The sequence below is a fragment of the Fulmarus glacialis genome, unplaced genomic scaffold (assembly GCF_000690835.1).
Source record: "Fulmarus glacialis isolate BGI_N327 unplaced genomic scaffold, ASM69083v1 scaffold32648, whole genome shotgun sequence".
NCBI lineage: Eukaryota > Metazoa > Chordata > Aves > Procellariiformes > Procellariidae > Fulmarus > Fulmarus glacialis.
This window is the reverse complement of record NW_009229488.1, coordinates 50,729-74,715: the sequence shown is the minus strand read 5'-3', so window position 1 is coordinate 74,715 and position 23,987 is coordinate 50,729. Positions and strand designations below refer to the sequence as shown.

At 42.2% G+C, this 23,987-nt stretch overlaps 1 protein-coding gene across 1 annotated transcript in view; it reads right to left on the bottom strand.

Annotated features, from left to right (window-relative positions):
- Window positions 1–490: 490 nt before the first annotated feature.
- Window positions 491–23,987, bottom strand: part of LOC104081230 (pumilio homolog 1-like) — a 70,556-nt gene continuing 47,059 nt past the window's right edge. Inside the window, 13 exon segments of the mRNA XM_009583877.1 lie at window positions 491–1,100; window positions 4,112–4,304; window positions 5,760–5,881; window positions 6,899–7,024; window positions 8,694–8,831; window positions 10,231–10,365; window positions 11,101–11,230; window positions 11,771–11,923; window positions 11,925–12,024; window positions 17,759–17,995; window positions 19,875–20,171; window positions 21,131–21,274; window positions 22,845–22,983. Coding sequence (XP_009582172.1) covers window positions 969–1,100; window positions 4,112–4,304; window positions 5,760–5,881; window positions 6,899–7,024; window positions 8,694–8,831; window positions 10,231–10,365; window positions 11,101–11,230; window positions 11,771–11,923; window positions 11,925–12,024; window positions 17,759–17,995; window positions 19,875–20,171; window positions 21,131–21,274; window positions 22,845–22,983 — 2,046 coding nt within the window. The 3' untranslated portion in view covers window positions 491–968.

The following is a 23,987-nucleotide window of genomic DNA, read 5'->3' as shown; positions in this document are numbered from 1 at the left end:
TAATTCTTTTTTCTTACCAAAAAACGGGTTTATGTCGATTCAAACTTCTCCACATTTACATTACAGAGGTTTACAAATGTACAATTGTACAGTCAGAAGTATGTTCCACTACTAGGGTACATTATAGATACAGATCAGACATCAAAACAAGAAAATACTACAAATTTTTATATATGTAAAGTCTACACCAAGTATACACTATATATTTATAGAAGCAAGACCAAAGCCGAGTTGGATTTTTTTTTTCCTCATGCTAAATAATCAAATTGTGTCTCTCAATGTTAACAGAACAAACTGAGTAGGCAGTAAACAAGTACACCCGCCCCCCACCCCCTCGCTTTAAAAACTTTCTGGGTGTGTACGTTTTCTTCCCAAAAACGACAGCTAAGCTACCTCCTTTAGCATGTTATACTCAAAAAAAAAAAAAAGCAATTAAAAAGTTTCAAAAACTTAATTCTTTTTTTAAACTGAAGCTTTAGCAAGTTGAATTTTTTTTTATTTATAAACAGCGTTAAATGCGTCATTTGTGCCATTTAACTAAAATTCAAACTTCTTGCTGACTTTTGACTAAAAGGAGAAAAAACAGGTATTTGCAAAAAAGTTGCCTGCAAGGCAGATGAATTAAAAACGGGTTTTTTTGTTTGTTTTCTTCAAACCAACCACCCTGAAAGTTTCCACATTTGGAATATAGATACAACAGTGAACAAAAATGTGGCCTTCCATGTACATTTGATACCTATGTACAAGTATTCTATACACCAGTAAAACAGCAGGGCAATTAGTTAATTAAAAAAAATAATTAGTACATGTTATGCATAATAAAATTAAAGAAATTTACAAAGGCTTTTCTTTTTTCTTTTTTTAGCAGTTTAGCAACCATAAAATACGTTCGAACTGTATATTGGAATATCGTCGGTTGCTGGTTGTAGATGCCGGATGGCCAGTGAGCTCCTCCCCAGTTCGCTGCTTCAAATGATACCGTTCGGTGGTCCACAAATGGGCCCTAGATCCACCCCGTTCTTCATGTAGTATTTCTCCAGCTTGGCCAAAATGTGTTTGCCGTAGGTGTATTTACGCAGGGTAGCGATGTGAGGCCGGATCTAGGAGATAAAAGAAGAGCGAGTGAAGCTTAGGAACTGGAATTACGACGAGCTCCAGGTACCGTACGGTCAGAGTGCCAGCCACCAGCAGAAGACCAGAAGACCACAAAAATGCCTGAAATATTAAAGTGCCATTTGCTGTAATCACCTCAATTACTGTGAATCAAGTTAATGTTCCACAACTCGCTGATGTTATTTTTAGGAGGAACTTCTGGTCAAGCAGGTGGCATCGTCTTGAGCCGTATTACTGGAATCCAGTTGTATCCCAGCGTGTGGATGAATACAAGGCTTTGTCCCAAGAGAGGAGCCTGGAAAGACAACCCCTGGGTGCTCGAGCTTCCCAAGGGTGCCCTGACACCCTGCCCCCAGCCCGGGGGCAAGCACACTAAGGCAGAAAAGGCATCAAAGGGTCTAGTGGGGCTGAGCAGCTTTTCCTGAACACGAGCAGGGTCTTCTGCCTCCTTCCAGGCTACAGACTAAACTTCAAAAACCTGCTAAAAGCCTGGAAGAGTTGCTGGTATGAATTTCAGCAGCCTATTTGAAAGAGCTAGTGGGAGAGGCATGCAGTGTTCTTGGGCTAAACAGCAGTTTAATTTCTGAACCTGACAATTACAATATTTATTTTAAGCAGAGGTCTGTGGAAGCAAATTTCCCCCGCTCACACTACTTCACAGTAAAAGTCACTTCCAACGCCACTCTAATGGCTGTAGCCAGAGTAAAACCACCTTTACTGCCAGAGCACCCAAGCAAGGAAAGCTGTTTTTGTTGTAGTAACATCATTATGATGCTGAAGTTCTCTTGGACAGTTTCAGAGGAAGGAGACATAAGAGCAATTCATTTTCATTACTAGATGAGAAATATCCCACACCACCAGCACGCTCCTTCAATAACACAATTACAATGGACTTTTTACTCTACGGTGGAAGCTGCAGACAGAACGAGAAAATAGCCAGAACATGATGTACAGCACTCCCTGCTCCTCGGGTAGATACATCACCGTGACTTGCCTGAGCCAGGACTGACTGTAAAACTCCCATGGGAAATCCATCCCAAATTCATCCTATTTCATCAGCTCAGCCTCTAACCGCTTAAATTCCTATTTCAGTTCAAGGACCCATCGTGTAATCATCATAAATTGATGCCTTGGCCCTCCCCACATCCCATTTCCAAGAAGGTCTGACTGCTGCTCTGAGGTTAAGGAGAGGAAAAGCTCCCCAGGTCCAACAGTTCCTTCTTCGTTCGTCTTCATTTCTAAGACTCTTTTTTTTTTACTGACAGAACTGACTGTTAAAATTACTTTTCAATATTTTTTTTTTAAATAAAAGTGCTGTCTTTAACAGTAACACAAACTGCTTGTTTGTACTAATAGCAATTTTCACAATCCAAAAGCAACAGTCAATACACTCAATTTTCCCAGGCTTTCATTCAGCTTGATAATGTAGCTGAAATCTTCATATTCAGTCAGTCCTATTTACCTGTCATCCCAGTTCTATTTTTGACAACCACACTGATAACCTAATTAGCATTTTATTCAAAAGACTTTGCTTGACAGGAAGAAGAACATGTCAGTAGAGATCATTCGTGTGTATATATATATTTTAATATATATATCTCCATATATAGATTAGCAAAGCTACAGGTCATTCTGCTACAGTTAAACTGCGTATATTCCTTGCCATACACTTTTATTTAATTATCTTTATCATTTCTTTTGGACTAGTACAGATTTTGGTTTAAACGAACTATCTGAATGATTCCTAAACCTAAGAATTAACCTCCCAGAAGATTATTTCAGCTGCATGTATGTTGTTTATATACTGATCAACTGCCTTGTTTAGGTAAAAATCAGCTCCCTTACATAGGTAATACCTACTTCTTCTTACAGAAAAATCACTCCGTCCGTTCTACTCAAGGATTCTTAAATACACTTGATTTCATTGGGATTTGAATACCTGACACTCTTCACAGTTCCTCTTAAAAATAAATAAACATGGAGTTTTCCAAGCCAGTGTTAGTCAGTATTTTATTTCGAGTAAGAGGTCTAGCTGTAGCTGGTATTTTTCACGAAGTAACAGACCCTAAAACACATGACTGAAGAAAATAATCTCAGTTCCATTACATATTTAAAAACATATTTTTTTCCATTCATTACAATTATAAGGACCCGCAAATGTGACCTTTAAAAGCAGGAAAATGAAGACATCACCTGATTTTGAGAGATTCCTGCCCTTGGGGCAGTAGGCATATAGCCTTGCGAGGTAGGACTAGCAGCAATGCATATTTAATTCCAAAACGTCTTCATTTTTGACAAATATTAAGTCTTGAAACTGTTACGCATTCAAACACTGCAGCATAATGGTAAACCGTGGAAGTCTCTCATCAAAACCGTATTCAAAACCGAGAAATAGAGAATTTGATTAATGGCTCCAGGCTCAGACGCTACAGCAACGCGCCCCGTTAGCGTGCTGTTACCAGCCAGCCTGACTGTCCTGACCGGGGCTGTAAAGCAGGGACGTGAAGTGACAAGGCAGCGCCCGCAGCCCTCAGAAACGCAACCAGCAGGTCCACGCTCGGGCTTCAGGCGTGTCGAGGTCTGGCTCGGCTCCACTGAGCGTGTAAAACTGCTCTCATCAGCGAACGCTGTTCTCAGTGAGGGCAAGTGTGTCGTCATCGCCAGACCTTCAGAGGGTCCCTCGCGAGGCACCAACCCGATGGTGCTGCTGCAGTAAGTCTGGGCGGTTTTTAGCAGCTTTTGCTATGCCACGAGTGCAGAACTAGGTTACTGGGTCAGAAGAGATTGCTAGAAGCAACCAGCTAGTTTTAAGTCCAAATGGCATCTCATTATTTCACATTTTCATATTTCAGCTACTACTGAAATACGCAACTTTGAAATACCTCCGTTGTTAGGAAATTCTAATGGCAAAAGCAATCATCTCAGCCTTATTTTCTCTCCGCAACCAGTGTAGCAGTGACAAGCCTTACATCCTTATCAATTGACGGCAGCTGCTTACCTTGTGCATGACAATCTTCCGCTGAGCTGGTTCTGCCACATCGATCATCTTCTGTACCACGTAGTTGGCGTACTGATCTTTCATCATGGTGTATAAGGCACTGTGAGGGCCATCATTCATAGTGCACACCTCATCGATCAACATGGCACGCTCTGTACGGGAGGCATGAGTAACGCATTTCTCCACCACGTTGCTGTAACAATAAAAGAAGGACAAATCTGTGAGCACGCAACTTCTCTGCTGGGCTTTTCATTCAATCCCAAACGGACCTCTTATGCTTCTAGCAAGGGCAGACCGTTTGTAAGAGACATATGTGCTGGCACAGAAGTTCAGCAATGTGAAACAGAAGACCAGTCCAAGGAACTTGGGATCTGAGTGGGAATTTGGGTAAAGGACCAGTTCAGGTTTTATGTCACCCAAATTTGTGCAACTCTACAATGATGCTGTATTTGAGATCAGCATCTGTTCTCATAGCGTGCCCATTAGAGAAGCAGATGAGTTGTTCTTTGTTTGGTTTTCTCAGTACTGGAGCTCGACGGGAACAGAGGTCCAAGGTTAGAACAACAGGGAAATGCTTATTCAGGAACGAAAGATCTTAGCAAAGGCAGAGAACTTCCAAAATTCCTGAATATATTAGATGATTAGTCTCTGCTCTCCAGAGAGCCAAGTTAAATAGGATAGATGAAAGGGGGCAGAGAGTTTTGCTAGTCTTATCTTCTGCATCCCTGACTGAATCATAAAATCACCAAGTGGTTTGCCACAACTAGTGCTCAGCTCAGGGGACATCCTACACTAATTAACGCTCCATCTGGAAGGAAGTTTAGAAAAAAAGAGCAAGGCAAGTCAGGGAGGCAGAACCTGAAATAACAACATTAAGACCATGCTCTTCTAGTTCTTGTTAATGTTACACTTCCCTTTTGTCCGTAAATATTAAAGCACTATTTTACTAATCATAAAAAAGTGAGAACATTGAGCCTTTGAAGAGCTCAGCCTTCATGTTCAAATGGCTAGAAACACACACAAAAGGAATTTACAAATGTGGGAAGTATTACTTCATCTTGACATCCACTAAGGTACCTGGATTTTGCTTCCACCCGTGTGTAGCTCTGTAGCATCTGGACTAACAACCTCAGACTGCTGCAGATTCCCTAACAGGGTATCATTATGCATGTGTCCCAAAAAGGACTGCAAGACTTAACATATAAAAAGCACAGATTCTTTTGTGAAAAGTGGGATGAAAAAGAATTGTTGCTACATTGATTTCCCAAGCTCCCTTGTGGCTTGACACAGCATCCCAGAGGCAGTGAAATGCTCTTATGGCATGTTACTATCCAAGGGATAGTGACCACTTAAAAAACACCAAAACAAAACAAAAAAAACCAAACACACACAAGAACTCTTGGTCAAGCTCAGGAAGTTGGATTAGAGCTACTCTTCCACATCTTCATCCTCCCTCATTACAAGTAAAACTTACCTTGCCAGTCACTCATCCCAGTTTACAAGCAGTTATAAATAGCATTCTGGTGTTAAGCAAAAAGTTATTTTCAGCTCCCTTCACCTACCTACACCCCACCCCTAACTCTTCTGCAACTCTAGCATGTGTCCATGCTCCCACGGGGCATGGAGACTTTAAGGAACAAATTCATACCTAGCAAATTTATGTTGACTCAACACGAGCACGTTGCCTCTAATTTCTGCTACAATCTTGCTCTTATCCTCAGGCCGACCATGTTCTAGTACATGCTGGATAACATAGTTCCCATACTGATCCTGTTTGAGAGACAGCAGAAGTGTGTGACAAAACGTGGACAGGAACCATTAACATCAAACTAGTTCCCAATGCGCATTAAGACTTACAAACTTGAACTAAACACTAATTAAAATATCTACTGTATAAATCATGTAAATACTTTCTACTTCTACAAAAATGTGCATTCTAGCGTTTTACCAGGAGATAAAATACTACATCTTTGTACCAATTATAAAACTCAAAACAATTTCCTTGAACATGAAATGTCAATACTCTGCTTATTTCAAGTTTCTTTGCTTTCTGCAGGTTCAAACATACCAAATCACACATCCTGGAGGGCTGCACCATGGTTCTAGCTATGGGAGACTGTCCTTACGCACGTTCATATTCTGAATGTGTGTATATTCAGATCACAAGATACATATTTTCCCCGTTCACAATACCAGAGGCATGACCCGTTGCCTCACCTCCATGCCCAACCTCTTCCCACCTTCCATGTGCTAAATAAATGAGCATACAGGGCAGGGTTCATTTGCTGTTATATCCATCGTGCCCCAACACCAGAATCCTAGAAAAACAAGTTCTCAGAAGGATTGCAAGGAAGAGGAAAGGCAGCCAGGAAGGGGGTGTGCATAAAACCAACACATTTTAAGAACCCCAATTACTTGGCATTTTCTTTTCCTAGAAGCAATCAGCTCTTCGCATCAACTCCTTTAAGATCTTACTTGCACTGTAACTTCTAGAGTGAAGCATTAGGACACGCACCCACTCAATACTTAAGATCCTTTTCAAAAAGGAAAGTAACTACAACTTTGATACCTGCTGGATGGTTGCACATAGCCAAAACAATTGGTGGTGATGCATTTCTTGTCTGCCATGTTCCTTCCCATTCCTCCTCAGGAACAGAGTCCCTGTGTTCAGACGACCCCAGCAGCACTACAGCTGCAGTCCCAAATAGGCTGCCAGGAGTTTTCCTAATACAAAGCAGTAACCGAGAAACATCTCACAGCACCCACATTCCCCCTTCCCACACTGACCTGAACAAGCTGCTCGGTGTGTTGGTGAAGTTCCTCCAAGATGGGAAGGGTCTGCTCAGGAAGACAGTGCTCAAGGATCCTCTGGATCACACGACAGCCATATGGATGTGTAGACAACGCAAAAACCTGCGTTCAACAAAGACAGGCAAGCACAGGCAGCAACACATCTGTTAGTCTTTGTCAATCCTAGAAACCTTTCGGAATTAAATGAACACATGGTGGTTTTTCCCAGGCATGGTAGGTAATGCCAGCTTGCAGCACTGCAGCTCCAGATAGCATAAACTGAAACTGGAAACATCTGTTCCCCACTGCCACAGGACTAACTGGGTGATCGCAGGCACATCACATCCCTACCTTCAGCTTCAGCCTCCCCATTCATGGAACAGGAAAAGAAACGGTAAAGCCTCTTGATTAATAAAAAGAGCACTAGGACAGCCAAGCATTATCAGAAGCTGTGTTAAAACACTGTTACAGAAGAATAAATCCAGCTACGTTTGCCAGCTACGTATTTTAAGCTGTGTAAGAAATGGTATGAACCAGAAAGGTTAAACATGCTCAGCAAAGGATTTTCCTCAACTATTTGGATTTGTTTAAAATCCTTAACTGCGCTTAGGAGAAGTGACAACAAAGAACCTTCTTTCTCTAATTTCTAACGGATTACCACATCTGTTGGTAAGAACATGACAGATTTTATTATTGCTGCACAGTTTTCTGTCTAAAGCACAAAGTCCTATTTGGTTTCTCAAAATTAACAAAAGTAGCAAATCTAAGCACTGAAGTTAAATTGACAGTCTACACATTTTTAATAACAATTGAGTAAACTGTGCAGGAAAACAGGACTTGAAGTGCAATTAACTGCAGAAAAACAGGCTTGAGGTGAGAAGTTTAATCTTTCATATGAAAGTTCAGATGAAACTGGGACAGCTGGTCAAAGAAATGTCAATGCCATCAAGCAAGTTCCCAGAGGTATTTCTGCCTCGCCCAACTCCCCAGTGGAAGGTCCAAAGTTAAATTCTAACCAGGAAATCTGCTGAGCAAGTTTCCAGCTAGAATCCTGCTTGTTTTGACATAGCCAAGCAAGTCCCCACTTTCACAGCTGTTCCAGGAACAGCCAAACTAATAAAGCCTGGTTCCTGCTATAATAACCCCGGGCTATCCTCACATCCCTGTGGCAAAACCCTCAATACTTCAAAGTCTCCCTCCAAAGCTAATTAAGTTGAAGTTGGAAACGCCCAAACCAGTGCTTTTGTAATAGAAGACAAGCTGACTACAGGCAGAATAAAGCCAGCTACACAATTAATATCCAGCACATCAATTCAGGAGAGAATACAAGAAAAAAAATGGGAGAATGAAGGACAAATAACTGCCCTTTTCTAGATGAAACTCATGTTTTTCTCCTGGTCCAAGACCCTTGGGAAACAGCAGTCCTCTAAGCCATCCTCACAGAGAGGATCATAATGAAACTTTACTATATCCATCACAAAACTCTGCTCACCACCTTTACTATGAGGATGGATTAATGAGACTTGCTTTCCCCTCCATCAGTCAAAAAATACTTGATGTTCCAGTAAAACAGATTTTTGCAAGGATGCTTCACTGTGATATACCTGCACAAAAATGGTAACAGAGACATGACCAAAGAGTTTCTAGGCTCCCTCATGTTGCTGCAGAAACCTTTCAACTGATGCTTGCTAAAATTCAAAATATTTGAACAAGTTACAGCCACTATCATGCTATTCAAAGCAACATAAAAGAATACAAAGAATAAGAGTCAGTATCTTGGTTAAGGACTCACCTGTCCCTTAAACGCATCAATGATAAACTGCAGGGACTGAGGCTGCACACACTCAATACACTTCTGCACCACATGATTACCATTCTGGTCTTTCACGCACTTCAGGACATGGCCATCCAACTCCCGTACCATCTCATTCTATTAGGAGGAGAGAAAGACAAACAGAAAGCACCACCAGGATTCACGGCTGATAAATGCAAAGTTTTCACTGCTAAACCTGGTCAAGAATACGAAAGGTATGAAGGATGCACTGATGTATTTCAAACTGGAAGTTTTCCAGTGGCCAAGTGCTGAGATGAAGCCTGCTGTGCTACAGAAACCACCAAGAAAAATACTATTAGGAAATGAAGATGAAGCACTCATTTCATTAAACATGAGTGTCCTCTTACAAGTTAAGTATCCAAATTTAAGAAATTTTACTTATACACAACTTTACTGTGCATCCCCCATTCCCTCCTCTGCTCCCCTGAAAGAGAAAGAAATCTAAAATGTCCAAACTTCACAAACTTTTCAGGTATCAGCTTCATATGTCACTAAAATGGGGTCAGCACTGGGATAAGAACTTGCTAGTATTTTACATAGGCAAGGTAATATTGTATGATAATTAAGGAAACCAAGAAGATAAGGTTTAGATATGACTAAAGTAACACACACAGAGGCTAAAAGATTCACAATCGGAAAACAGAGAATGATAGTTTTGGGGAATTTAATGACACTACAAAATTGGACGAGTTCAGGTCTGCAACTGACACAAAACCAGGCATTTCAGGAGTACAGCGTACTCTAAAACACCATTCTGGAAGAAGACAATCAGTAAATCCTCGGACCAGAAATGCCAGAGTTTGGGCCATCACCCACCGCCCTGCTGACAAGTGTGTCAGCAGCTTAGCCCAGGCTCGACCCAAAGGGAACGTGCATTCCTAAAGCCTGCTTCAGTTTTTTAATTTAATAACCTACATTGAGATTCTTGTATTACAATTGCTAACACCTTTATTAGCTAGCTTGCCTAGCGTATTTTTCATCTTAATTCATTGTTCATAAAACCCTAGAGGAATTCCTTTATTAATGAGCTTTGAGCGGGACTCTGGCTATCATCCACATCTCTCCAATGCCAGGCCTGGCTCGACAGGAACTAGGAGCTCCTCGTACATCTCACTGCAGGAAAGCAGAGTATTGACCCACATATCAAAGCAGTGATATCTCAGCGAATATTGAAGGCAAAACTCTGGCACTGCTTCCCTCAAGGGATTTAAAAGTATCTTCTAATTCACTATCATTCTCAGTTTCCCCTACATACTTCATCTGATTTCAGGGAGTTAACAGAGAACCAACACCATTACCAGTTAAGTGGAACACGGAGATAACAATGAGACCCAAGAACGGTGTCACAAATTTATCATGCACATAAAACGTAACAAACATGCCATAAACCAAACCAAAAGAACACCAGCCACAAGAGGAACAGAAGGTCGCAGTTCAGGTCACCAAACGGCAAGGAACGTTAAACATCAAGAAGAAAGTTAAAATTGAAACTTACAATTACCTGCTGGTCTGGGGGAATAAACTCAAGGGCCTTCTGGATCACCCTACAGCCGTACATCTGCAGAGCCAGGGACAGAACATGCCCACGGATACGTTCTGCCAAGGCTAACTTCTGTTCCAGACTGCCAAACTGGGAAGATGAAAACCAATCACTACAAGCACAAAAACCTCATGTGGCCAAGCGGCACAGCAGCCCTCCCACGCTGTCATGCCGAAGTGTTAAAGAAGAAACACTGTGCCTACTGAAAAGAAAGAAAATACCAACCACATCTCAATGGATGTGAACAGGCACAAGCCAGACGTCTGCTCTGTGTCTGTCACACATGCCTGACACACGTGAAACAAACTCCAGAGTCAAAGGTGCTGGAGCCACCAGGGTGACATGCGCCAGTTCACTAACCCTTGACAGGATTGCTATAAAATTACTGGATAAAAGAACCACCAAGGCTTGGTGGAGAACGAACACACCAGTTTCAAGAAGGAGAAACGGGCGTCTGCCCAACGTCCTGATATGAAAACACAACACTTTCACTGGAAAAGTGTCTTTTGTTCCTAAATACATGAGTACTGACAGCTCAGCACAGCATCCTTGAAAAGTCTTGTTGGACCTATGTCTCCTGGGTATGTTGCTGTTTATTCCTACACCTTTTGCATCTCAAAGCAAAGTGTTACTTTTCAGATGAATCTTTATGAGTCCCACACCTCCGTCACCCCAACAGGAATGATGCAGCAGCCTGTGGGGAGGAGATGACATCAGTGTTGATGTATCCATTGTTTTAGCCAAATAGCAGGGTTTCTACGAGCTTATCCAATACCTCAGGACAGCAGGCATCTGAGTAAGAGTTGCAGGGGAATGCAGACTTACTTCAAAGAACTTCTGGATGACATAATTTCCAAATACATCGACCATCAACTGATAAGCTGCCTGGAGGATCTCGTTGAACACAAGCTGACGTTCTGCTGGGGTAGCACGCTCCAGTTTCAGCTGAATAAACCTGAAAAATAGGGCTGGTGTGATGCCACTGGCACATATGCCCGCAATGCACTGATTAACACAAACCCATTCAAAAGCTTCATACACTGAGCTCTTACAAAACACAAATCTTTAAAACACAGTTGCCCTATGCAGCTATCTGAAACCTCGGGTGGTCGCAGCCACGAGGTCCGTGGCCACACGTCATTGTCGGTACCCCAAAAATCTCCTCATTCCAAGCAAAGCAGATCTCAATAGAATAATACAGCAAGGTCCTGCATCCAGGCAGCTCTTTAAAATGAGTTAAGCTATGCCAGTGGGACTAGGAAGGAAATTACGAAACAAGCAAGCTCCACTTTAGAGAAGGGACTCCTGCTATCAGCATTTGTACCCAAACAATCTTTAAAAAGAAGGGTCAGAATGTTACGCTACTTGGCTTTTCACACCTCCTTTTCCCTGTTCTGCCTCTTTGCTTCAGGACATGATACAAATTGCAAACGACGCTAACTCAAACTGCAGCTGTCCCAAAAATCTTCCTATAGCGCAAGGTTTTTAATCCCACCTGGATCCATGCTGATCTTGGGAGAATTCCATGATGTGACCAGCAATCTCCCTCAGCTGTAAATTAGGGTACCGGTTGTTGCGAAAGTCTTCAAGCAGCCTGCTTCGGCCAGAGGGCATCACATCAGACATCCCATAGCGCAAGCGAGTTTTTTTTGGGCCTGAAGAGCGTGGAGTCACTGCTGCCCCTGCGGTACTTGGCTTCAGCCCCCGGAGCAGCAGAGATGTAACGGCCACTCCCATTCGTGAGCCCTCCTGCAAGTCATCAAAACAAGGGTATTTCACAAGATGAAATAAAGTGGCTGAGGGATTAATTTACAACCTGTGCATGCCATTTTACTTCTAATTACTCCTTTTGCATCGAGATGGGTTTCCGACATGGTTCAACTAGGAGGTATTCTCAACTAAGCTAAGCGAGCTGCCCCCAAAATAATTTAGATGGGGACATGTTCAAGTGTAGTTCCTTAGCATGGCACCATTGTATTGTTAGGATCAGCTACAGACTCAGCATAGAACAGACTGTAACAATTCTGTTCCTCACTCTGTGTCAAAACTGTCTAAAACAGACAAATTGTCAATTCCACCACTTGCTAACTTGCTGTTTATAATTACCTTATCCTCCATCCTCAGTTTTTTTCCCACCTATCCTGCTGCCGTGCAAAGGACTGATTTAAAAGCAGCATACTGATGGTGGGGACAGAATTAAGAAAAAATTAGATAAGAAAAAGGCAGCAAGAAGCAAGTACAAAAATTTTGGATATAAAAACCAAATCACTATTAAATACGGGTAAATAACAATAAATTAAAAACAACAAATAAATTCTTCAAAAAATCCTGTGCTTTCACAAATGCCCTAAAGATTTTCATCCACATTAAGACAGCTGCTGAGTTACCCAGTAACAGGTATGGGGAATAGGTAATGCTTTATCATACAGTTAGCAAACTGCAAGCATTGATAGGAACCAACTTAAACCTTGCCTGTAATTTTTCGAAATTTGCTTCAGAGCTATGGCAGAGGACTCTTCCCTTTCTTGCAGGGCTCGGGATCCCTCTGCTGGTCAAAGACCGCAAGATGCCTTGAGCGACTACGGTTTTTCCTGGGTGGGACAAAGTCCTCCCAAGAAAAATGTTCTTATCGCATGGGAACCTGCCACCTGAAAGGCCAACGTGGGGCAGCGAGGGCAAACCACCTGAAAAAAAGCAGCCACAAAAAGGCTCTGCAAAGGAGGAAGATCTTCAAGGCAAACATCGGTAGGGCTGTCTGCAAAGAGAACAGACCTTCTCCTGGCAGCCGTGCACATGACAGCGTCTGAAATAAAAATATTAAATAAAAAAAAAAAAAAAAAGAGCTGAGTGAACTGCACTCCTCTGCCATCAACGCCTAAAGGAAGCTCCCGTGCAGGAAACACTGTATGAGAATTAAGTATCTGATAAAGGCCTAATTAAGTTCCCGTGTCTCTGAGCTGGGCAAACGTGTTCTGACTTCTCCAGAGCTGGTGCCAAACCTCAAGGAGAAGGAGACTCGAGAGCTTCTTGTTCACATCTCTTTCTTATGCTGCCTTGCCAATGGCGTGGCCATCATCTTCTCTATCTACCTGACTTCTTAATTGAGCAAGAACTCCGAAAAGTGACCAAGTGATATTCCTCACTGCTGGAAGGACCAGGATATTTAAAGGAACAGTAGATCACCTCTCAGGTAAAGGAAACCCAACAGCAACAAGCTGAGCAATGGCTTACTGACATTTTCCATGGCATTCAAAGAGCTCAGAATTACCACTTGTTTTTTGAAAGCCTGGAGCAAGTAAGAGTCATAGCACTAATGCGCTGAAGTGGAAAACTAGTTCCTGATCATCTGCAAATGGCTGTAAGAGGAAAGGGTTTAGCACTCACACAGTTATCACCTATGCCTTATCCCTTAGTTAAGAGGGAAAGCACAGTTTGTACAAAGTCTTCTCTGCCAGAGGTTTTCTGAGAAAAACCTTCTGATCTTTTTGGAGATTCAAAATAAACCATGAATTACTCCAGTTTTCCACCTGTCCCTCTCTCTTCTGATGGAGATGCTGACTGCAGGTCTCCCCATGATGTTCAACATCGTACTGGGAATTAAGAGACTCTGTGGGGGACAGGTTTCCTAAATCAAGCAAGCGCTTCTGAAACCCACCTGTCAACCACCAAAGGCAAGAAACCTTGGAGCACCTCAAGCTCCTTTATGCCAATGTGTGGCTGGGAATACAGTGACTTTGCCAGATCCCAGACTTCAGTCAGATCTTACCGATAACTACAATGAAACAGCTCTTTGTTCAAGAGCCGCACATGGAGGCTGGAAGCTCCCGAAGCTCTTAGGGATGCTAGGGTAGAATAAAGGGGCAAAAACCCCAAAGAAGGGATAGGACTCCTGCAAGATGTTGGCACTGATCGTTTCTCCTGCGTCCTCAGCCACAACAAACTTCAAAAGGGGGTCTGCAAACCTTGTGGAGACATCCTATCATGCTAACACTACGCTGCCCGTGCAAAGCACTTGGCACCCACATGACAGCAAACCAGTGCTGTATGCACTACACAAAGGTTGTACAGAAGGGACAGCTGTGGTGTGGTGCTGTTTCTGAACTTATCAACCATATTTGCTTAAAAGTGTCTGGGATATGTCAGGAAAAATCTGTATCTGAGAAGGACAAAGTGCACAGACTCGATCCTGGAGACTCCAAGGCGTGCATGTTACTCAGACTCACACCGCAGCCGTAACAACCGAGCGTTTCATATTTTGAAACGGTAAGTCGTCATCCTCTCAGTATGTGCTGGGACACTTGAGACAGACCCTAACCTGAAAGAATTACTGATTTCAGGGAAAGAAAAGGACAATGAAAGGATGAGTCAAAACAAAAACACAGGGGAAGAAACACAAAGGCTGCTGTCTGAAAACAAATCACTTCTTAAACAAGCTTCCAGGGTACTTTTATAAAACCCTCAAATTGCTCTGCAACGCAGGAGTGAGAAATGTCAGAACAATGGGAAAAAAAGGAAGATGAAGACATGGCTCTGTGAGAAAGCAGGCAGAGAAGGCGTCCTTGCTGCTCTCCCCTACGGAGGGCTCAGCACAGAGGCACCAGCCAAGGGGACCCCATGCTGCCTCCCCGGGGCTGGGAAGGGCAGGAGCCAGCAGCCCCCGAGACACCCCAGTGTCACTGCCCCAACCTGTCACCCCATGCAGCCCAGTGCCAGGGTGTGCCACCAGCCGCCCAGGGAGATGCAGCCCTACAGGCCTCCCAGTCGATCACAGCTAACTGGTTATCAACTCCCCAGCCAGTTTTCCCAAAGACCCTCTAATAAATTAAATTCCCACATGCGTGTATCAGCTTCCTCACACCGATCCTGCCTTTTAAATTACAGGCTGACTACAGTATGGGGCAGCTCTCTCCCAAGCAGCTCCTGCAAGAAAAATCATAAAATTAAAATAATTACTTATCTGCTGCAAACCCTGATCCCCATTCCAAACTGGGAAAACCCAGAGGTGGACACATTCAGCCCCAGGCTGCAGCGTGGTAAGTGTTTCTATTGGGACCATGCCAGCTACACACACAAGGGCCGACAAAAACGGCTTGTGGCTCTACATGAACTAATGTGAAGTGTAACCTGGCCAAAAATAAATTTTATGATTTTTTAAAAAATGTATTTAGTAATTTATAATTCTATAATTTTGATCCATGCTGAGGAAGAAGAGGGCCCCTGCTGCTTTAGCACCCGAAGTGCCTATTTATTTACAGTTGCTTTGTCCTAGCTATGCACAGTTGCGTATGTTGCATACACCTTTGAGTTTAAAGGATGTATTTAGCTCAGCCTTCCTCCTCCAGTAGTTCTTTCCGTAAGAACTGGCTGCGTGGTTATTTCAGGCACTTGTGATTGCCCAGACATTTCACAAGGTCACTTTACAACACTAGAAAAAAACCTAGCTTGATAAATACACACCATTTTTCACAGCTATGAGCTTTCAGAAAGCCAGAAGAGCCGGAGCTGAATCTTTACATACAACACCAACGCAACAAATGATCGAATTGCACATCCATGAGACATGACAAAGTCAAACCCACAACTTACACTGCATTTAACCATAGATTTGCTGATTGCAAGTCAGATTTAATGCCATCTTCTTATGCCATTGAGTAACCCTGAAATGAAAGTTACTTGAAGTGACTCCCCCAGGTTGTCCCCCCCCACATAACACAGTGGTAGGACGTGGTTCCAAACCAGGCTGCTCTAATTTCCCTTTTAGCAAACAACACGTTTGAGCGTTCCCGTATGTCCTTTCATTTTTAGATATTTAGAAATACTCCACGTCCTCTTTATCACAAACTACTACTGATATCACTCCCAAATAGAAAAGGAGTCAGCCTCAAGCTTCCTACAAGGAAAAACAATGCCTGTGCTGTTTTTATAGCATTAAAACTTATTTTATAACCAAAGGAAACTACAACTACATTTAACACTCTCTTCCATTGCAGGTGAAAGAGAAACTTAAAAAAATAAAATCACCTTTTACAGATTTCAAGGTGAAAACTACACAAATGCAGAGCTATGCTATATGAGGTTTTTCTTGCAGCATTACCAAACATGAAGTCAGCCACGGAGGAAACCTGGCTACAAGGAGTGGAATATTTTGTCAAGATGGGAAGACCCATGCTAACTGCTCTGGGGCGCAACCCATTTATGTAAATGGTAACTCCTCTTTCTTTCCAGAGTTTGTTCTCAAACAGATTAACCTTTCTCTGATCCAGTTTTTAAGATTCATTCTTTTGTTTGCCTGCAGGGGCAACAGACTTTTTCTAGTGCCAGATTTGGAATCTGGTTAGTCTTCAGCATTAATTTATTGTAGCTATTTAACTGTCAGCTTAAGGACTGTACAGCTGCATAAATAAAGCTAAAACCTCTTCCAATTCTATTAAAGCTCTGAACAAGGAAAGATGGTAAATCTACGCTTGATCTCAAAAAATCATATTTATTACTATTCCATGCTAAGCTTTAGCCACCATCAAATTTATCACACGTGCATGTAATAAACATGATAAATACAGTATTTGATGAGTGCATATATGCATGGAAAACCATTCTGATAACCAAAAGTTTTGTTAAATCCAGACAGATATGTGGCAGAACCAAAACAAAGTGATTTTTTGAGCAAGTACTAAATTATCTGGTGCAGATGCAATGAATAACCTATCCTGTTTGTTTATGAGGCCTGGAAATGAACACTTCAGGAAGTTCAGATGAGCATTGCTTTATTATTTAATATTTGCTTTATTTATTTTAAAGATTTACTTCATTACATGTAAGAGCTCTGGGCCAACTAGAAGCTCTTCCAGAAGATGTAGCTTACATAAAGTAATGCATCTTACCAAAATTAAGAAAGCCTCTCCTATACACTAATGTGCTTTTGATAAGGCCACATTGATCGGAAATTTTCAAAAGCAAACTTAACAAAATCCTCAGCTAAAAGCCAAGTACTGCTCCAGATGACATTGCATATTTTGGTTAAATGAAGAAATTGTATTCTAAGCTCATTAATTTATCATTGAAAACTTAATGGGTATTTTAAAACATTTGACAAGTTTAAAGATCAGCCCTACAGATCTATTTTATTCAAGGATAAACAATTGGTGCTGTTACCGAGATCTGTGCAAGAAAAACAGTTTGTTTTTCAAACACTTGGAACATTATCCATAATTTAGCGATGAGGAAACAAGGAGGCAATACAGAAACCTTCCTGTTTAACAGCTGAACTACTGCAAGAGACAAACACATAACATAGGTGCTACAACTCCTGCTTCAGTGTTTCACCTACTTCTTCTGCAAAAGCAGGGACCCTGCCACAGGAATGAAAGCAGCAACTAAGCAGCAGGTATCTCACCTACCCAGCAGCAGGGCGTTCACATCTCTGCACCAAGGGAGAGCAGAGCAGTAACCTGCAGTACTGGGACAGCAGCACTGTGGCTCTTACCCAGGTTTAAACTTGAAGATGATCCATGTGAAGATAAGGAAGGTGGTGGAGTCTGAGAGTGGCCAGGTCCTTGGCTGGGCAGAGGCATTCCCACAGGTCCAGGAGAAGAGGAAAACCCAAGGCCATTATAAAAACTGTGTCCTATAGGTGTCAAACTGCTGGATGTCCTCTTGTACAGGTCACTGCTCCCTGTAAGGGAGTCTCGGCGGGAGCCACTGCCCGTGTTGGAGTTAGCAACTGAAACGAGGAAGAGAGTAAAATCGTGTGATGTCCACAAGCTGCCTGAGACAAACGGATAGCTGGAGAGCCGGTACGACGGCACCTATTAACAACTTCATTGCACCAGGCTGTTGTTTTCCTAAGGGTGTTGCATGTGCCCAAACGAAATGCATTAATTAAAACCACGTCGCTAATGATCAAGCAGAAATCCTCGATTTTAAAAATTAGCTTGAATCCTGTCTTTGCATTTATAGTTTTGTAGTTTTTATACCGATAGAACACATCGAGAAATGCAGCTCCAAAAATCTACACGCAGAAAGATCAAGATGATAAAAATCTACCTAAAGGAAGCGACAGAATGAAACGACAGCGAACATGTTGGCTTTTGGAGACAAACGCTTAACGTTTCATTTCTGAACTTTCAGAAGAAGGTTTGTGTACTTCAAAGCTCTTTTCCCCTAAGCATACCACTTAGTTTAACAGAAGATACTAGATCGCCCTACAAGCATTGCCTCATATTTATTCTTTGGCCATTAGAGCTAAAACAAATCCAACATGAGATTTTATCTATTCATGTTTACTTAAGAGCATGTACAGCTTCGTGTACATTTACTTGAAATCCTTGTGCTCACCTTTCATTATATTAGAAAACAGCTCCTGTTTGCACCAAGCTTTATTGAGATGGAAATCAGAATTCAATTTAATACATAAACCCAACATTTTTTTGAAGAGTTGTCTTGATAGTCAAATACAAACTCTTTAAATGCACTGTCAACTTGAGTGAAAAAAATCAATTTTGCATTAAAATCTTGTTTAATAAATAGTGAAATTGTTAACTGTAATGAACTAATCATTTTTCATGACTGCACACAAGTTCTAGAAGCAACAGCCTCATATTTTTATTCATTGATTGAGGTAAAACAATTTTGTGCATCTTGGCATTGAGCAAACTAGTAATTGAATTCAATTTGTTAAATAAACTTAAGTGAAAGCAGCGAATGCTGTGTTTACCTGAATCCGAGATGGTTCAAATTCTCAGGCTGGATTTAAGAAAAATATTTAGAATAACTTTTATTTAAAACTGTGATTTGATAAAGTGACAGTATGTCCCCCAGTTTTTCTAATGGAGCAGGTTCAAAAGGCATGTTTTAACTTGCCCTTCACACTGATGAAAGCAGGAAAGTTCAGGACATAATTACTACCTCTGAGACTAAGCAGTAATTAAAACAATTGTTCTACTTCAAAAAAACAAACCTAAGGAAAAAAAACCCAACCCACAGACGTCTTTCTGGTTTGGTTTTATTCTGAAAAAAATCTTTGTCTCCAACTGCCTAACAAACAAATCAAACCAAACCATGTATGCAACATTTCTTGCAACCACAGTAAGTGACTTTTTTTGGTGTATGACAGAAACAATTCCCAGAATAAAACATGGAAACCACCTCAGATCGGCTTTTTTAAAATCATAAAAAGTTACTTAGCCATTATTCTGAGGTAAGAGTTAGCACATGGATGGATACCACTCCGGAGCCAATTCCTGTTAGTCCAGTATCTCCACCGAGCACATGCAGATAAAGGCAAGGCAATTCAAAGCTGTTTAAAAACTTAATCCGTAGCAACAAGGGGATGACTGATAATGTGTATTACAAAACAAATTAATTACTTTGGTACTTCTAATATATCATCTACTAAAAGAAGTTTCACCAGAAAGCGCTGCAGATTTTGAAAGCCAAAGTAGTCCCTAAAAGAAAATTTCCATTTACCCTCAGATGGATGAAGAGGAGGGCTCAGCAGCTCGGGGCACCAGTGCCAGCTCCAGCGGCTCACAAGCCTATTAGCTGCATTTGGAGCTACCTGCTTCTCCCCTTCTTTCCCATAAAGAAGCTGCTGTTCTTACCTGCTGTCCCAAAGCCTCCCAGCGCAGACCCCAGCGTGGCACCGAGAGAGCTGCTGCTTCCGAACCCCAGGGAAGTGTTGGCAGGCTGGGCAGAGCCCTGAGAAAAGAGCGAGCTGCTCTGGGAATTGCTGCTGAGAGAGTTGTTGCCGTAAAACGAGCTGGATGCCAGGTTGTTGGTGGGCTGCTGCTGGGGCTGGGGTTGGGGCTGCTGAGTTCCTAGAGGGCGAAATGGTCCGTTTGTCGTCCCTGCCAGGCCGCCCGCTGCACCGTTGGCCGAAGCTGCAGCTGCTGCAACCGCTAGAGAGAAAGTAATTGGAAGCACAGACTGAAAATACATTTTCGTAGCAGTTTTGGAAGTTAAAACTTAGCAGGTTCCTTTTATTTACTATAGATTTTTTTCTTTCCTCTCAAGATGAAAATCTCCCTTTCGCATCAAACTCCACATAAAGTCTCTTTACTTTATATCTGAGCTCCACAAGTCTTGCACAGAGCCACTGAATACCAGCAATGCCTAGTTATTATTACTGCTGTTTGTATTATTAGAGCTACATGGATCAAACACGTAAAAATGTTCCCTTTCTCCTAAGATCTAAGATTCAAATCAATACAGCCACACACTTAGCAATATTCAGTTAAGAAACTCAAGTTTTGAAATAAGCAAAATTGTCCTTTAGCGCACAAAACGCAATCCTGCAGTGCTAAGAACATCAAAACCAAGTACTTTTGTTTTTCAGCCAGTTCCAAAGTAAAAGAAAAAGCAAAATAAACATGAGCTACAAGCAAACAATTAAAAGGCCCATTTCATAATCTGTTACTAGCACTGGCAAAGACTGCTTACACACACAAATTCTGGCTGAAAAATTCCTTTTAAGCCTTGAACTCCCAAAGAACCCTAATAAAACCCAAAACAACTCCTGGCAAAGGCCAGGCGTGTAACATTTTACGCAAAGTGATCATTTGGGAGTTCTACACAGGCTAAAACCTTTTATTACGTGGGAAACTAGATGCCAGCAGACAAATTTAAATAACTGTCATGAAACTCTGCAAAATAATAGAGTTTATGCGGCGCTACCTCTCTGAGGCTGTTCTGGAGGCTCAGCCCACCGTGAGCACAGAGGATGTTCTCAACAACAATCCCCGCGACGGATCTCAGTGAGGGCAAGTGTGTCATCATTGCCAGCAGAGCCCAGAGGATTTCAGGTCCACCCTCCGCCGGGGACAGAGCAGATTTTCACTTGCTGGGGACTGGGACTCACCTGCTTGCGCCGCGGAGGAGCTGATGATGACTGGAGCGGGGGCTACCAGACGGACGGGGGCCCCCAGGCCGTTCCTGGCCCCTGCATTCACCACGAGAGCACCTGTTTGGTCGTAGTAAGCAGCAGGAGCCAGCACTGGGTAACCTGAAGAGGCAAATTACAGGTGCACAGGTAAGGTAACAAGCAGCGCAACACATGGCAGATCAATTGTCTTCAGATGAGTACAGTGCAATAGGATTTTTAAAGGAAAATCTGAATGAAAAAAGAAAAAGCAACAACAGCTCTGCTTCTCCTGAAGAAAAAAAAAAAAGAAAAAATCCATATTAACAGTCTAGGACTTTACACTAGTAAGACTCTCAGGTAGAGAAGACTTTTTTTTTTCCCCCCGAACCTACTATACTAGCATTGCCCTCCGTGTAAATTCAGTTATATGGATAAAAAAAGGCCTTAAAATACAAAAGCACTATTTCTTTTCCCTTATAAGTATGACGTGTGCTGGGACTTTTCACATAGGTGAACACGCTGCACTTCCAACTCTCCCACTGTATGCTGAAGTTGTTCAGTGTGTACACACACATGCAAACAAGACATGGAACTCAAAGTTATGTATTTTCGAAGGTATGTATCACAAAGCATTCTTTAATATATATAAATAAAAACTCCTAAATCAAATATGCTGGTGATACACAAAGCAACAGATTTGCAGTAGTCTATAGCTATTTAGGTACCTCGCTATATAATTTTACAGTTAAAACTTTCAGGAAAAAAGTGAAGTCATTCTCCATGGTGGGGTCACAAAGAATATTCTTCATGAGTATTTGCTTTGCAAATATAACCCCCAAAACCACAATAATGCAGATTTAAGGAAATCTGCAGATTACTTGAAAACATGCATGTTACAATTCACTCTGTAACTTAATACAGCAACATTCTTCATAAGCTATAAAAAACCCCCCGTGTAACAACCATGTTACACTTCCAGTGAAGAGACCTGAGGCCAAAATAATCTTGTTCTCTTTGGTTTGACCAGCAGGACATACCTCCACATTATTCAAAAAAATACTTACGTTTGCCCTTTGCAATTACAATAATATTCTGTATAACTGAACGTCAAAAGCATTTCTACCACACAGCCTCATGGATCAGAGCTAAAATTCATACAGGAGCTCTTCTCTTCCAGAATTATAAATTACAATAAAACCCTGCTTCCTTTTATCCGTTTTCTTTTCTGTTTTTAAGCCACTAATGTTTGCCTGGAAGAAATTATAAAGGGGAAGTCCTTATGCTGTTGAAGTCAAGCACCTGGCAAGGATGGAAAGACAAGGCTAATGAATGGGACTAAGAGATCTCTGAGGTTTTAAAATAACGATCTCATAAGCTAGCACAGAAAAATCTGAAAGCAATTTCCAATAGGAGCCATCAATTCTTTACAGTACGCAACTAATGCACCCGTACAGCAATACAGTTGATAACATTTGTTTTCATCTGTGACACAGAGACCTAAACCCTGGTTTAACTTAAATGCTGCATAGGTGGATAGGTTCACATCTAACAGCCTCTTGAAAATGCCTTCTATACCCAAATGCCTTCTATACCCAGATTAAAACCAAAATACTGCTGAATGCCAGGCAAACATGACAACACGCAGAGACAATATAATTTTCTTAGATCTCCCCGGGCACTGGAGAAGTTGCAGATCCCACGGAGCCCCTACCTGGCATCCCTGCCGCCAGCCCTTGTCCAAAAGCAAGGGCAGAATTGACGGCTGCAGCAGCCACCAGCGGATCAGTCTGCTGTCCCTGCTGGTTCTGATTTGGTGTCAAAGGACGCTGACTGGCTCCTCCACGTAGAACCTGGAGAAGACAGAGGAACATCGATCTGTTTATTTTGGGTCCCAGGAGTAAGCCGCAATCACCAGACACTTGCAGGAGCATCAGCAGCGGCCTAGTTGAAGTTCTTGCACACAACGGCAGCTTTGTCACAACTAGCGTGTGACAATCCCTCCCCTTTACTCAGGACAAAGCTGCCTTCGCCACCACAAGCTTTCACGCTACTACCATGGGTAAATGCAGAAGCCCCAATTTAAATAATACATCCCCTCTCAGGCTTACTGAGCATAATCTGGAAGTGCTTCATCATCTGACCTCTTTCATTTCTTGATATACCTTCAATACTCATCCTTTGTTAGAAGTGTTTGCAAGCCATCTGCCCCATCCCAGATAACATTTGGTCTCTGCCACAAAAGCACCGTTGAAAGCCCACTTGAGCAGAAACCTTAAAAAGCCCAACTTAGGAGCTGGGGGCTGATGACATGAGGTGAGATGGGTTTTTCCAAGCCACCAGCCCCCGTAGAAAACAGTGACCCAGTGACATGACACTTACTCATCAGAAATAATGACCAAAGATCACACACCGTCTTTTAAATGTAGCTCTTGTGGTTTAAGCATATGTTGCTCTCAGAAGGGAAGATGGCAAACTGACCTTTCCTGTAATTACCTGTGACAGGCTTTGTTTGCAAAAGCCTTTTACTCAAAGTAGTGATGCAAGAGTCTGCACCCACTAGCGAGGTCAGCTTATTAAAGAACCCATCCTTTGGTACTCAGCATGCCTTGCTGCAAAAAATAACATCGTGTGTGTCACCCGATAACGTTATTAAAAGGAAAAAATGACTTTGTGCACTGAGAGACTGGGAGAGGATCCTGAAGTTAACCGATTTAGACGTGCATCCCAGAGTTTGCTATCGCTGTCAAGGCCTGAATGTGAACTCTTCAGTGTGGGGAGTCTCACAAGTTGCAGCTGCTTGGTAAGCACGCACTGTGCAAGGGCACTGTACAGAATATACACGATAGATGGCAGG